The sequence below is a fragment of the Sander lucioperca genome, chromosome 19 (assembly GCF_008315115.2).
Source record: "Sander lucioperca isolate FBNREF2018 chromosome 19, SLUC_FBN_1.2, whole genome shotgun sequence".
Classification (NCBI taxonomy): domain Eukaryota; kingdom Metazoa; phylum Chordata; class Actinopteri; order Perciformes; family Percidae; genus Sander; species Sander lucioperca.
In genome coordinates, this window is record NC_050191.1 from 27,454,164 (window position 1) to 27,470,377 (window position 16,214).

Genomic DNA, 16,214 nt, shown 5'->3' on the forward strand with positions numbered 1-16,214 from the left:
CTCAGAAGTGAGATGTCTCACTCTGTAGCTAAAACAGAGAGCTCAACACACAGGGTGAAAAGAGGAGCTGCAGCAATGTGCAGTACAACAAAAATATGGTGTTTTTTTTTTTTTAATTAAACCACATAAACCTATTCTGATATAACCTCTAAATACAATTATTATTATGCACTTTAAATCTCTCACACACATACACACACAAACAGGCATCATCCCTATTTGTGATGGCTAGGAAGGGTTTACATCACGTGTGTCAAACCCGGCCCCTCGCAGATTTTGATCTGGCCAGCATATCTATTTAGGTTCACAATGAATTTTGGCCTACCTATTTTTTTGTCGCATTTTCCGATGCTTTTTCAAAGTTTTTTTGCCCCTTGTTTTTTTTTTTTTTTCTTTTAAAGATAATTTTTTGGGGCATTTTTAGGTCTTTATTTTCACAGGACAGATGAAGACATGAAAAGGGAGAGAGGGGGAATGACATGCAGCAAAGAGCCCGCAGGTCGCTACGTCAAGGAGTAAACCTGGCCACAAGTTTTGGCCACTTGTTCCAACTTTTTTGGAGCTATTTTTTTTGACAATTTGGTCGTTTTTTCCAGCGTTTTTGTTGCTTTCATCCACATTTCGGGGCTTTTTTCCCCCAACATTTTAGTGAATTTTTTCCTAAGATGGATGGGTAACTTTTTTTGCTGACTTCTTGCTTATTTTTAATAAAAGCATGTCAATAAAATATACATGTCTGGCCCTTGTTGTGATTCTCATTTTCCAGTCCGGCCCTTATATTAATAAAGTTGAGTTTGACACCCCCGGTTTACATGATGCAGCTTGTATAAAACCTTTAGTGTTTCTGTGTTATCAAATTCATCCTAAAGATTTCAGGTGATGGTGAAGAGCATGATTTTCATTGGATGGTCCCCCCACACAGCTAGGTTTCACACACATTAGTGAGCCCAAATGCAAGGTTCAGGTTATCAGATTTCATTACATGGGATATTGACTTTGGTTGGGGAACAAAGACAGAAGTATTAAAATGTTTTGCCTCGAGCTACTACCTGAATATGAGTTCCAGGCATGAAGGCCTTATTTTAGGAATGGGGGGGGTGCTTTTAAACATGCAATTCTTCATATATTTGAACTTCAAATTTCTTTTTCTTTATTTTTTCACTTGTCAAATTTCTTTTTTAGTACCATGGTCTCATATGGCTGTGTGTGATGTCAGTCACTTATAGTGATATAGCCACAGAGAACTTTACAGTTCCTCTCAGCTTCACCGAGCGTCGTTACTTTGGTTTTCTAGCCCACAAACTCCGAAAAACATGCTATAAAAATGTATCTTGAATAATAAATAATATCAAATAATTGTGCAGAAAGTTGAGGGATGTTCAAACTTCTTAAAGGACCATCCCATTGACTTTCCAGATTTATTATAAATCATATAATCCCTTAAATCATGCTGTCTTGTTTTTAGAATTTACCGTTCCAGGCCTCCATTGGTTTCCGTTCATTTCCGTCCCACACACCATCAACACCAACACCGGGGTGCGGGATTGCGGTTGCGTAGATTGATTTTGTGAGTGCAGCTGAAGGTGGGCACCAGGGCGGTCACTTCTTCCCAAAATATAGTTTGAACGAATCCAACGTAAAAGACAATTTGTTTAAACTAATTCAAACTTTCACGTAATCCGAATCCTCTATTACAGAGAGGAGAGACAGATAGGCCTATACAGAGCTGGAGCAAGGTTCCTGACAGGCGTGGGCTAGAAGGGGGGGGATGGGGTGGAACTGGTCCCCCCCTGAAATATGATTTCCCCCCCCAATCCATTGAGCTAGAGTACTGTCACTTGGCTGCCTGTTCTGCCAATCTCCCCAGCCCTTGTCACATGACCAATTAATGTTCTTCTTTTTTTTAAAGTGAAAACTGATCCTGTAGAAATTGTGAATTGTATTCAGATATACAATATAAAGTGAAACTAATAATGAATGTGAAGAATTACATTGTGTTGTTCTATCCTATCCAATATTTCCTTTATTTCTAAGCAGATTTGTTATGCTGTATTCTGATGAAATGTCACCCCCCCCTGACTGATTATTGGTCCCCCCCCACCCCCTCCCCCCACACCCCTGTACCACCCCACTGAAAAAATCCTGGAATCACCCCTGGTTCCTGAATATTAATTATCAATATTGAATTTGAACGCATCATTAGAGTTCTATCAGTTAAGATTGTAGTTAAGATTGTACTTATTTGAAACAGAGTACAGTTTATAACGTCTTGTTAATGTACTGTAAAATAAAGTATGATTGCATTCTGCATAAACTGCGTCTTCAGTCTTCAGTCCTGTCCACTGGTCTTTCACTTCTCACTATAAAGCCCTTTTTTCCTGTGTTCAGAATGTCAACCGGCTTCTGTGTCTTTTTAATCTCCCAGCGCTCTCCACTGCTCACTCCATTTCCTCTCCTATTTAAAAGAGAATAGAAATAAACGGCTGTTGAAATGGAATTTAAAGCTCTGGGCCGGTGTGCGCCTGCACTTCAGATTTGGTCTGCATGTGTCCCAGTAAAGCCCGCCTCAGCTTGCTTTTCTTTCCAGATGTGAAGGACAAAAGAGGTGTGACGGTCAAAGAGGTTGTGATGAGTTTTGCAGACTGGTCATGTCTGGTCTGGTTCACCCTGGGGGGGCCGTAAGACGTATGCCAGCTGAGAGAAGAATTCAGTTCTAAAGTGCACTAAACAAGTTGTCCCCTCTGTAGGCCTGTAACAGTTATTACATAATTGTCTAATTGTCAATTTCTTTGAGCGCAATTAATTGCTAACATTGGCTAAAGTCTTAAGGTGTATGACTGACTTTATTTTGATTAGATATGCCAAATTGTAATTATATATACTGTATATAAGCTGGGCTTTAAATGAACTTTTTTGATCACTAGCCAACACGGCTAGTAGATTTTTAAAGTTACCAGCCAATCAGATTTTCCAGTAGCCACGTTTGTTTGTTTTCCTACTAACTTTCCGTCTTAATTTCAGCTCCTCTGGTTTGTTTGTATAGTAGGCAAGGCAGCTTTATTTGTAGAGCACATTTCAGCAACAGGGCAATTCAAAGTGCTTTACATGAAAACAGATTAAAACATTTAAAACAGATAAAATACAAGAATAAAAGTTACAGTGCAGTATAAGAAATGAAACATTGAAGAGCAATTAAAACAGTTAAATATATAAAAGCAGATAAAATAGGAATTGCATCAAAACTGTTGTTTAGTGACAAGAAAAGGTTCAGTTGTTGAGAAACCGTTTTTTCAATGATTTTACTTAAAAATGGAAGGTTTGATATCGGCCTATAGTTGCTCATTAGTGACGTGTCTAGATTGTTCTTTTTTAAAAGTGGCTTAATGACTGCAGTTTTCAGGGCCTGTGGGAAGATACCTGAGAGAAGAGACGTAGCATGCTATTGCCTAGTATCTGCAAGAGCTCTTACAAGTCACTTCAGAGGTATTGTCAAGTCACAAGAACAATATTTTTGGATTTATAAGTATTTATTTCTCGATACGGGCAACAAAATGAGGAAAAAATGCCAAACATATCAGATATATACAGAAATACAACGTCCTGAAGCGTTTCCGCCATCTTGAATGATTTTCTTCGACTCGAACAACCAACGTACATACGTCTCTTCCCGATTTGCGTTCGCTTTGTTGCATCGCTCAGCATTTATATGAAATAGACAAGATAATAAACTTCTTGTCGCTGGCAAACGGCCACACCCATTTAAAATGAATGGCAGCCTGCCGCTTTGTCACTGTCTCTTGTTACCGTCTGGCTCAAGGCCGGCAACAAAAGGGAGGTCACACACAGATAAGTTAATCAAAAAGTAGTTTATTTAACTAAATATACTAATAACACAAATTAACTCAACATAAATACACTAGTGGGGTGTGTAAATGTAGGAGACATCAGTCGTGTTTGCCATGTGTGGATGAGTGAATGAATGATGTGATGTGTGTTGTAAGGTGCAACAAACCAAACAAAGAACAAAATGGTGGATGAATGCAGTAGGACCAGCTGAGAGAGAGTGAGACTCCCAAGAGGGCAGTCTTTTATGCCTTCTGTAAGCCACGCCCAGATGGCCAGGTACAGACAACCCTCCCAGCTCCCCCTGCCCGCCCACTCCCAGTACCTGCAGACAAAAGGAGCAAACATAACAGGCAGGCAAATTGGGAAGGGTCGTCACACCCCCACCCTTAAGATGGGAGTCCTCACTATTTGAACATGTAACTCCAGCTCTCCCAAGGACATTATAATAAAAAAAAAACAACTCAAAATTCAAATTTCAAATCTTCAACAATATGACCCTGGAACATCACTTTCAACCTGTGTATGTCAATACAACCTGCAGACGCTCTCATAGCTTACCCATCAAGGTCAGCCCTCCGAGCAATCTTGGTACCTGGAGGAAGCAATTTAAGAGAGACTACCACCAAACGAATAGAAAAAGATACTACATGAAGCAAACCCAAGTCACTTAAATGGTCATAGCTCTGGACATGGCATCAGCCACCGTATTTTCAGCTCCTTTTACATGTCGTACGTCTAAATGAAATGGTTGGAGGAAAAGACACCAACGCATAAGCCGCTGATTTGGATTTTGGAGTGAGTGGAGAAAAGTTAGAGGATTATGATCGGTATAAACCACCACCGGACTCACTCCACCCCCCACATAAACCTCAAAGTGCTGCAATGCCCAGATGAGAGCCAGTGCCTCTTTTTCAATGATCGAATAATTCAGCTGATGTGAGTTAAATTTTTTAGAAAAGAAACTCACCGGACAGCCGACACCATTTTCATTAGTCTGCATAAGTACAGCACCAGCTCCCACCTTACTAGCATCCACATACAGCGAAAAAGGCTGGTCCATCTGTGGGGCTGCTAGGACAGGGGCAGAACACAATAACGACTTCACAGACTCAAAGGCATCTTGACATGGAAGCGACCATACAAACTTCACCTTTGGACTTAGTAAAGAAGTGAGAGGAGCGGCTACTGTGGAGAAATCTTTACAAAACCCACGATAGTAACCCACCATACCCAAGAAACGAGAGAGTTCTTTCTTGGTAGTCGGAACAGGAAACTGATCAATAGCTAACACCTTTGCTCTTACTGGACAAACCTGCCCTTGACCAACCACCTTACCCAGGTAGGTGACTGTCGCCTTAGCAAACTCACATTTTGCCAAATTGATGGTCAAACCAGCCCAGGCCAACCGATCAAACAGGGACTGGATGCGCTGAAGATGATCCTCCCAAGAGTCGCTGTATATCACAACATCATCTAAATAGACAGCACAACCCACCAGTCCTGACACAACCTTATTCATGAGACGTTGGAAGGTGGCTGGGGCGTTACGTAACCCAAATGGCATCACTGAATAGGAGTACAAACCACTGGGTGTAATGAAGGACGCAATCTCTCTAGCTCTAGGACTCAGAGGAACCTGCCAGTAACCTTTAAGTAGGTCAAACTTAGTGACAAACTTAGCAGAGCCAACTTGGTCCACACAGTCCTCCATACGTGGAAGTGGAAAAGAGTCAGGCTTCGTCACTTGGTTCACTTTACGAAGATCAGTACATGGCCTAAACGTACCATCAGGCTTCTTTACAAGCAAACATGGAGAGGACCAACTAGATGCACATGGCTCAGCAATGTTATTTTCCAACATATAACTGACCTCGGCTTCCAACTGCTCTCGTTTATTCGGAGACATGCGATAAAAACGTTGTCGGACTGGCTTAGCATCTCCCACCTCAATGTCGTGTTCAATAAGATGAGTACGAGACGGAACATCAGCAAATAAACACGGATATGTTCTTATCAATTTCACCAACTGTGCACACTTTGGTTCAGGTAAATGTTTTAACACTCCCTCCAGTTCAGCAAGTGACTCAGAGTTCTTAAGACGCCCTCTTAACACACCATCATCGGGTGTAATCAACTCCTCCTCATTCTCCACTGTTGGATCCACAGATGGAGGTGAATGCTCTACTGTAACTGCTACAGCACCTGAGGAAACCGTAGACCCGGGACCTGGCATAGCAGAGCGAGCATAATAGGGTTTTAACAAATTAATATGGCACAACTGTACAGACTTCCTTCGATTTGGAGTTGAGACAAAATAGTTCAGGTCTGACATTTTTCGGGCCACTGTATAGGGGCCACAGAACTTTGCCTGAAAAGGAGAGCCAACCAACGGCAGAAGTGCCAAAACCTGATCACCTGGACTAAATTCACGGCGTTCTCCCCGCCGATCATACAGCGTTTTCATTTTTTTCTGAGCTCCCTGAAGGTTATCTCTTGCCAACTTATTTGCATGGTACAACCGCTGTCTGAAACCATTTACATAATCTATCAAATTGGTTGGAGCCTCCTCAGCTTTCCAGTCACCATGTAGTGAGGCTAAAGGGCCTCTAACTTTGTGACCAAAGACCAGGTCATTAGGACTAAAGCCCAAACTCTCTTGGGACACCTCTCTGGCAGCTAACATTAACCACGGTAACCCTTCCTCCCAGTCACGGTCCAACTCAGAGCAGTAAGCACGGAGAAGAGACTTCAGGGTTTGATGAAACCTTTCTAGAGCTCCTTGGCTCTGAGCATGGTAAGCGCTGGACTGAGAATGTTTGACATTTAACTGCTTTAACACCTCTGCAAACAACTTTGAACAGAAGTTAGAACCCTGATCAGACTGAATAACCTTTGGAATACCAAAAATAGATAGGAACTGTGTAAGAGCTTTCACAACTGACTTAGTGGTGATGTTTCTGAGGGGATAAGCAGCAGGATAACGTGTAGCCCGACACATTACTGTAAGCAAAAAGGTATTTCCAGCTTTTGAGCGTGGCAAAGGACCAACACAATCAATGATCAAATTCTCAAACGGATGTTCAGCAACTGGAATAGGATACAGATGGGCAGGTTTAATTACCTGATTTGGTTTACCAGTTAACTGACATGTATGGCAAGTTTTAATAAAAGCAGAAATGTCTCCCTTTAAAAGAGGCCAATAAAAATGTTGCAAAACTCGATCATAGGTTTTCCTTACCCCTAAATGACCTGCCATACCAAACTTATAATGTCCAACCTATAGCGCTCCATTTCTACCTGTTGTCTCGCCTGATCATGGGCAAGTTCAGCTTCCCGAAGACGAACATCTTGTCGTGCCTTTTCTAACTCCATAGCGTTCTGCAATTGTAGCAAAAGTAGCTGTTTTTGCTCTTCAAATGACAAACCAGGCAGCACAGGAGCCATGTTAGACACTTTAACATCCCCATTTACATCAGATAAACTAGTCACTACCACAGGCACACTAGCAGACTCCACTAGGACAGGCAAAACATCCTGCTCCACTAATTTGGCCTTTAAAGTGTCCAGCAACTCATCTTTGTTTAACTTCTTGGGGAGATCTACGCTGTAATGGTCAGCCACTCTAAATAGCTGCTCTTTTTTGTAAGAATTAAGCAACTCTTCACTTGGACACCGAACAAACTCCTCAATTGAAGCCATTTTTCCCAGCAAGAAATAATGTATTAACACACTACAGGTAGGCAAAAACACCACCAAAACAAGTTTTCACCACCACCAGACAAAGATGACAGGCTGTTTTAGTTATGGAACCTCATTCCTCTGGCTAACTGCCTAACCAATACTACCTCTCTCACTCAACCCTAGTCTTCATGCAGGCTAGCAGCGGGATAAATTAAGCACAAACCCAGTAACCCGGTTAACTTTCAGCATGCTGAAAATCACCTAGACAGCCATGGAGTGCACCCGAGCAGCTCCTGGAACTGCTCTAACCACCTGCTGCACAAAAATAACAAACTAAAACAAAAAAAGGTCAATGGGAACAACGAGTGCCCCTCATTGCTTATGCCTGTCAGGAATAAAGGTTCCAAAAGACTCACCAGCCTTCAACTCTGCCCAGCAGTACAGGAAAACATGTCAACATTAACAATTACCAGAAAGCGAGAAAAAAAAATCTGTGTGAAACACTCCCAATTTTTTTCCTTTACCAGTTTCCCAGTACTAAAGATCCCCATTTGTTACCGTCTGGCTCAAGGCCGGCAACAAAAGGGAGGTCACACACAGATAAGTTAATCAAAAAGTAGTTTATTTAACTAAATATACTAATAACACAAATTAACTCAACATAAATACACTAGTGGGGTGTGTAAATGTAGGAGACATCAGTCGTGTTTGCCATGTGTGGATGAGTGAATGAATGATGTGATGTGTGTTGTAAGGTGCAACAAACCAAACAAAGAACAAAATGGTGGATGAATGCAGTAGGACCAGCTGAGAGAGAGTGAGACTCCCAAGAGGGCAGTCTTTTATGCCTTCTGTAAGCCACGCCCAGATGGCCAGGTACAGACAACCCTCCCAGCTCCCCCTGCCCGCCCACTCCCAGTACCTGCAGACAAAGGAGCAAACATAACAGGCAGGCAAATTGGGAAGGGTCGTCACACTCTTGTAGCTAATGTGACTGTAGGGGTTAGTGTTCATGGGAAATGTAGGATAAGTGCTACAAGCAGTGTTGCCAGATAAAGATTACGTTTCCAAGCCAAAGACAAACAAAACTGCACAAATTTCTTGGCAGAAAACAGACCAATGACACCGACTTGTCACATTGTTTCTGCTGCCGGCCGATTCAAACAGACGCTTCGCTTCATTCATCTCGGCCAAATTGGCTGGGAGCTTTAAGATGTTACCCGCCAAAGTTCATTTTTACCCACATTTGGGTTGGTGGGTGTGAATTTAAAGCCCTGGTTATGAGTGATTGGTGACTATTATTTTTATTATTATTTAAATTGTTGGTGGTTGTCACTTGACCCTATACACGTTTGTGTTATTACATTATCTGGGTCACATGACAGGAATATGACAAAAGATGTATCCTGGGATTCATTCAAAACTTTAATTTGTTTAAAAAAGTAATAAATAAATACATACTTTTAAATTTGACTGAAAGAGACAATTATATTGTTTATCGTAATTATTTCTGAGACAATTAATTGCACAGAAACAATTGGAAATGGTACAGCTCTTACCCTCACCCTTCACCGACCCCCTCTTGTTTCCCCCCTCCCTGCAGGTTGTGTATTTTGGAGATAGCATGAGGTCGGACATGTTCCCTGCCAGCACCTTTGGGAAGTGGGAGACAGTGATGATCGTGGAGGAAATGGAGGGGGAGGGCGTCCCCAAGAGTGATGCAGCAATGTCCAATGAGGCCCAAGTGGAGCCGCTGGAGAAAAAGGGAAAGTTTGAGGTGAGTTCACTGAAGCAGCTTTTTCCGTTTAGCTTTCCAGACCTCTGCAGCCCGCTCTCCGTCTCTGCTGGAGGCCACAGGCTCTGGGCTACATCAGCCGCTAACACACCCTGGGGGGGGGGAATAGACCAGTTAGGGGTGGACATCACAGTTACGTCACTGCAGTCGCATTGTGGTGGCAGAAAGACAGCCGAAACAATGATGAATATACTGTTTATCACAACACATCCATCGTTTTTCAGGGATGACTTTCTTATAATACATCCATGGGGATAGCTGGCTAGTTTCTTAGCTAGCTTGATTATTCCACCATGTTTTAAAGTTATAATGGTTAAAGGTACTCTAAGCGATGTCAGGCTACAACATTTTTTTGTCACATCCAGCAAACATCTCCTCACTATCCGCAAGCTGCCTGTCCCCTGAACACACTGTAAAAAACCGCGGTCTCTGTAGACAGCCTAGGGTCCACACACGCCAACAAAAACAAAGTGGTCCAACCAGAGGCCTGTACTATGAATCAAGATCAGTATGTCCTGGATTTCTTTCAGTTATCCGGCTTCACCTAACCTAACAACCGCAGTCCCGCATAAGCTGTGTCACGACGCTGGTTATCAACTAGTTCAATCAACCCAGGGTTTCCCAATCCAGCGGCACGCGTTCACATAAAAGAGGCGGGGTTTGCGCAGCACGACCAATCGCAAACATCTACCAGAGCGGCACATTTTACATAAGAAGAGCAAACTATAATTCTACATAAATATGAAGAACACAGACACGGTTTTACAGGTAAAATGCAGGAAGTAAAGCTGGCATAAAAAGCCAATGCTGTTTTGCGTAAATCACAACGCTTATCCTATCAATATCACTTCCAGTGATGTAGTCTACGTGATAGTAAGCTCCAGGATGTCTATATACCCACTTAAAAATGCCCAATGACACGTAACATACTTTCGATTATATTTTTGATAGATTTTGAATTGTTATCCGTGCTTTTTTCTAAGGTAGCCTATTATATATACAGTACAGTACACCCACTATAATAGCCTACATTAGACTACACTGGTCACTTTCCCATCAGTCAGGCACAAGATCTGACCATAATTACACTTTTGCTTTCCGTCGTTGTTTTAGCCTTTTATTTCAGTTGCAACCCTGGCAGTGGTACGCTGTGAGAGAAAATAAAAAAATATCAAAACATAATTCTAACCGATGTGCGTATTGGCAACACATGGCTGAAGAAGCCGACAAATAGCCTATATGTAATTCCCTCCGCTGAAAATCTATATCTTTCATAAAGATACCCATCAGGGAATGTTAACGGGGTTGTCGGTCTCTAAATGTTTTAACTTTTATGAGCGCACCTCTCTCTCTCTCTCTCTCTCTCTCTCTCTCTCTCTCTCTCTCTCCAAGCTCCAGCTGATCTTCTAAGAACGGTGACGCCGTTATCAGTCGAGTATTGATTGGTCGGTAGGCGGTGCTTTAACACCGGTTGATCTCTAATCTCCAACATAAACTGCTCCCGACCAGGTTAGGCATTCAGCATAAGTTACCACGGCGATTGAACCCGATAACAACTAATCCACCTTCGTAGTACAGAAAACCCTGGGTTGAACCTGAAGTTAGCTCGTTAACACCAAATCTCGCTTCGTAGTACAGGGCCCTGGACCATGCAAACATACACAAACCGTGTTCCAGTGTTCAGCCAATAACGGACAAGAAGGATTTTGGGGGGGGGGGGGGTGTTAGTGCGCTGAAGCACAGAAGGGAGGGGACGGGATGAGGAGGAGGGAGGAGCGAGCTAGTCTTCATTTTGTTTGAAAATACTTTGAACGTCAACAAGATGTAACGTCACCCAACATCCAGCCCAACAGCCGTGGCCCGCTTGCCTGGTCCTCCGGTAACATTAGCAGTTAGCAGGGTTAGCATGGCGGCGTTAGCCAGGACCAGTCGGGATCACTTTACTGGCTGTGTCGCAATTGTTTTTGCGAGTAACCAACTCGGGTACTTTAGCTATATAATTCAATGTGAGTACATGAATGTTAAAATGACATAAAATGCCCGTCCCTTGTAGCCATGATAAATTAGCATGAAGCTAATGCTTACCTGTTCAGGAGGAAATTAGCCAACTCAGCATCCTTTTGGGCTCTAAGCTGTCTCCATCTTTCAAATACATCTCCAATATTTACCCGGGGTTTGTTACGTCTCTGGTCACGCAACTTTTAGAAACACGCCGTTTTTTTATGTCGGGTAGAATCTATCTCCGTTGATCCTGTTTGATTGTTTGCTGCTTTCATGGCTGTACTAACGTTCCAGCTGTAGCGCGCTGGGTTTACGTTTCTACAGGTATATCTGGCAACCCGGCCCGACTGTTAAACTGGGCCGTTGATAACAACACACAGGCCAAAACACACACAGACATTACGTCACGGAACGGAAATTTCAAAAGGAGAATATATTTGCATTAGCATTGTTGTCAGAAAAGATAGTATTTCAACTTAGCATGTTTCCTAAATATCTGATGACGCATTGGGGTCATTTTTGGATTTATTACAGTAAATATATTACATATTGCACCTTTAAATTTGGAACCGATTATCGGATTCAAAACCAAATTTTTCAAACAATTCCAATAAAAAAAACCATTCCACTGGAAATTGTAATTTTTGAAACGATTCCAAGTTGGAACCGGTTCTCGATGCCCAATCCCAGGTGGGAATTGGGAAACACCAGAGGCCCCACAATGCAATATTATCACCATACTTATGTCACAATACGGTATTATTATGATATTAAACATATTGCGATATTGTGCAATTTATTAGGTTTTTTTCCAACTTCAAATGATGTCCCCAAAGGAAAACTTTGTCAACATCTGCTTTATCTTAAAAGTTCCATTATCCTGTTGATTCATCTCACGCTCTCGCTGTGCCTCACAGAGCAGATGAGGACTTTAACCAGCAGGATGTGACCCTGACAGTCAAAAAGTGACGAGTCAGCCCATCTTCTGGCAAGTAACACCAGCACCAGTATCAGACCTTTTTACAAAATAGAGAGGGCTGTCCAAGGAAGAGCAAAGAATGCTCACCCCAGATGTAGTTACATAAGCCCTCTGTATTGAAATCTTTATGTACCAAAACAGAGTACCATTATTCCAATATTTTAATTTCCCTGCATTCAGTAATAGCTGTACAGTGCATACTTTAAGTACATTAGTAAAGGTAACTAATTAGGAAACTATAAGGGCTCTCAGAGAGCGCAGACCTCCGCTAAGGCAATGCTCTATCTCGCAATGTTAACAAAAGTAAAAAAATAATTGGTGCATCCGCCAACAATTACTTTATCTAATGTGCACTCGGTGAATAATACAATGGATGAGTTGACAGCAAAGGTCTTTATGTGTCTACATGTGTTTTTAAGGGGTATTGACTGTGTTGTTTTTTGCCTTGCATATTAGTTGCATGGCAGTAAAGTATAGAATCTTGAACTGTGTGGGCCAGACAGGCATGGGACAGTCTTAATTTTATGATTGGTTGGGAGAACACAAAACAAATTCAGAATAACTAAATAATGTGGACATTTCTACCCTCACTCTTTGTTCCTCTTTGCAGCCAGCCTTGTCTGTAAGAAATCATCCAACGCTCCCACTCCTGTTGCTGACAGTGTTATGGCTTTGTCTGAGACCCAGAACACAGAGGCACACAAACACGAACTCAAGTGGAGAGTTTATAGAGTCTTTAATCTGAGATAACAGGATAACAAAGGAAGGTCAGCTAGCTGGGCTGGCGATGAGGTCTGGATAGCAGCGGACGAAGAAGGATGTCATGTCCGAATGCTCACAGGGATCCAGGCTGAGGGTAGCACTGCAGAGGGGCGAGGAGCTGTAGCAGGCTCACGGGAATCCAGGAGAATGGTGGCACTGCTGCGAGGCGAGGGCTGCGGCAAACGGCGAGCAGGAGTTGCTGCAATCACTTTGGTAAACGAAACGATCTGGCGCCGAATGCAGATTCCAACCGGAATAAAAAGCTGCAGCCGCAATCAAGTGAATCCGTCACAGCTGAGCGGCGGCGATGGAGAACAGCCAGCAGCCGTGCAGGTAGGTCGCTCCCCCGGCCACGCCCCTTGACCCAGATTCCGCTCCTCATCCAGACAGACACTCAAACAGAGAAAAAACAAGAAGGGGAGAGGGAAAAACAGACAAAACAAACACTCCCAGGACAGCTGTCCATGACAGTACCCCCCCCTCAATGGTCGCCACCCGGCGTCCCACTAGGCCTATCAGGGTGGTCACTGTGGAAGTCTCTGATCAATTGAGGGTCCAGAATAAAATGTTTGGGAACCCAAGTTCTCTCCTCGGGCCCATACCCCTCCCAATCCACCAAGTACTGCAGACCCCTTCCCCGCCGACGAACATCCATGAGTCGCCGTACCGTGTAGGCAGGATGGTCATCAATAAGGCGAGCAGGAGGCGGGGGATCCGCTGGTGGACACAGAGGGCTGGTGGAAACGGGCTTCAACTGGGAAACATGGAAGGTTGGGTGTATCCTCATAGCCGCAGGCAATGTCAACCGAACCGCGGAAGGGTTCACTATGGCCTCAATCTCAAAAAAATCGAGGCGCCAACTTACGGGACTCAGTCCGGAGAGGGACATTCTTAGAAGAGAGCCAAACTTTCTGCCCAGATTGGAAAAGGGGCGCAGGGGTCCTGTGCCTATCTGCGACCATCTTGTTCCGTTCGGTGGTCCGCAGTAGGGCTTTCCGGGCATCACTCCAAACCTTACGGCAACGACGAAGATTCTCCTGAACAGAAGGGACCGCCAACTCTCTCTCTTGAGCAGGAAACAGGGGGGGCTGGAAGCCCAGGGCTACCTCGAAAGGAGAGAGGCCAGTGGCTGAGGTGGTGAGGGAGTTGTGAGCGTATTCTATCCAGGGAAGGTGTTTGGCCCATGAAGTCGGATGTTGGGCCGCCACACAACGAAGAGACGCCTCCAAATCCTGATTAGCTCGCTCCGTCTGTCCATTGGATTGTGGATGAAAACCTGATGAGAGACTAACAGACGCACCCAGAGCAGCACAGAACGTTTTCCATACACGAGAGATAAACTGTGGGCCTCTATCTGAAACGATGTCCACAGGTATTCCATGGAGACGGAATACATGTTGGACTAAGAGGTCCGTAGTCTCACTGGCAGACGGTAATTTAGGTAATGCTATATAGTGAACAGATTTAGAGAATCTGTCCACGATGGTCAATATAGTGTCATTACCTTCAGATTTAGGCAGACCGGTCACAAAATCCAGAGCTATGTGGGACCAGGGACGACTGGGAACCGGAAGAGGCTGAAGAAGACCCGAGGGAGGCTGATGGGATACTTTGCCCCGAGCGCAGGTTGAACATGCCGAAACGTACGCCCGGACATCTGATTCCATCACAGGCCACCAGAAGTGTCTTTTTAACAGAGTCAAAGTTCGTTGCATACCTGGGTGACAGGCGAAGCGAGAGGTGTGGATCCAGTGCAGTACCTGAGCTCGAACCGCCTCTGGGACAAACAGCTGATCCGGGGGTCCATCTCCGGGTCCAGGGTCCGAGGCTTGAGCTGCTCGGACGAGGGACTCGATCTCCCACTGGACCGCTGCCACCACGCAGGAGGGGGGCAGAACAGTTCCTGGTTCACCAGTCTCCTCAGAGGTCGAGAACTGGCGGGACAGAGAGTCAGGTTTAATATTACGGGACCCTGGTCTAAAAGTCAGAGTGAAGTTAAATCTGCTAAAAAACAGGGCCCATCGGGCTTGGCGGGAGTTGAGTCTTTTGGTGGATTGGATGAATTCCAGGTTTTTATGGTCCGTCCAGACCACAAACGGCTGCTCCGCCCCATCCAGCCAGTGCCGCCACTCCTTTAGTGCCAGCTTCACTGCCAGGAGCTCGCGATTACCCACATCATAATTCTTCTCGGCTGGTGACAGCTTCTTAGAGAAGAAAGCGCATGGGTGAAGCTTCTGATCTGAAGGGGAGCGTTGGGAGAGGACGGCTCCCACCCCAGAGTCTGAAGCGTCCACCTCCAAAATGAACTGCAATGCAGGGTCAGGGTTAATAAGCACAGGCGAGGAGGAAAAAAGTTTCTTTAACATACCCATAGCTTGCTCGGCCTCAGTGGACCACAGAAAAGGCACCTTGGGGGAGGTGAGCCTTGAGAGAGGAGCGACCACCCGACTGAAATCTTTAATGAACCTCCTGTAAAAGTTGGCAAAACCCAGAAAACGTTGGAGTTGCTTACGGGTTGATGGTGTGGGCCATTCTGTCACCGCCTTGACTTTTTCGGGGTCCGCCTTGACTTGTCCTTTCTCTATGATGAATCCCAAAAATGGAACAGACTGCTTATGGAACTCACACTTCTCGGCCTTCACGTACAGTTTATTCTCCAGGAGGCGCTGGAGAACCTGCCGCACGTGAGTCACGTGCTCTTCTGGAGACTTGGAAAAAATGAGAATATCATCCAAATACACAAAAACAAAACGGTCCAAAAAATCCCTCAAAACATCATTCACTAATGCTTGGAAAACTGCGGGAGCATTGGTAAGTCCAAACGGCATGACGAGATATTCGAAATGGCCCAGATGCGTGTTGAACGCAGTCTTCCACTCGTCTCCCTGGCGTATCCTAACGAGGTGATAGGCATTGCGAAGGTCCAGTTTGGAGAAAATAGTGGCACCCTGAAGGGGTTCAAACGCCGAGTTTATCAGCGGCAGGGGATATTTATTTTTCACTGTTATTTTATTCAACCCCCGGAAATCGATACAGGGACGCAGAGTCTTGTCCTTTTTATCCACAAAAAAGAACCCTGCTCCCAAAGGGGACGAAGAAGGGCGGATAATGCCGGCCGCTAATGAGTCACCTATGTATTTCTCCATAGCC

General features: G+C 44.3%; 1 protein-coding gene across 2 annotated transcripts in view; it reads left to right on the forward strand.

The window, feature by feature from the left end:
• Positions 1–16,214, forward strand: part of nt5dc1 (5'-nucleotidase domain containing 1) — a 99,661-nt gene that overhangs the window by 74,199 nt on the left and 9,248 nt on the right. For both annotated transcript variants that reach the window (XM_035995120.1, XM_031285670.2), the window contains one exon: positions 9,131–9,304. In XM_035995120.1, coding sequence (XP_035851013.1) covers positions 9,131–9,304 — 174 coding nt within the window. The remainder of the gene's footprint in view (positions 1–9,130; positions 9,305–16,214) is intronic.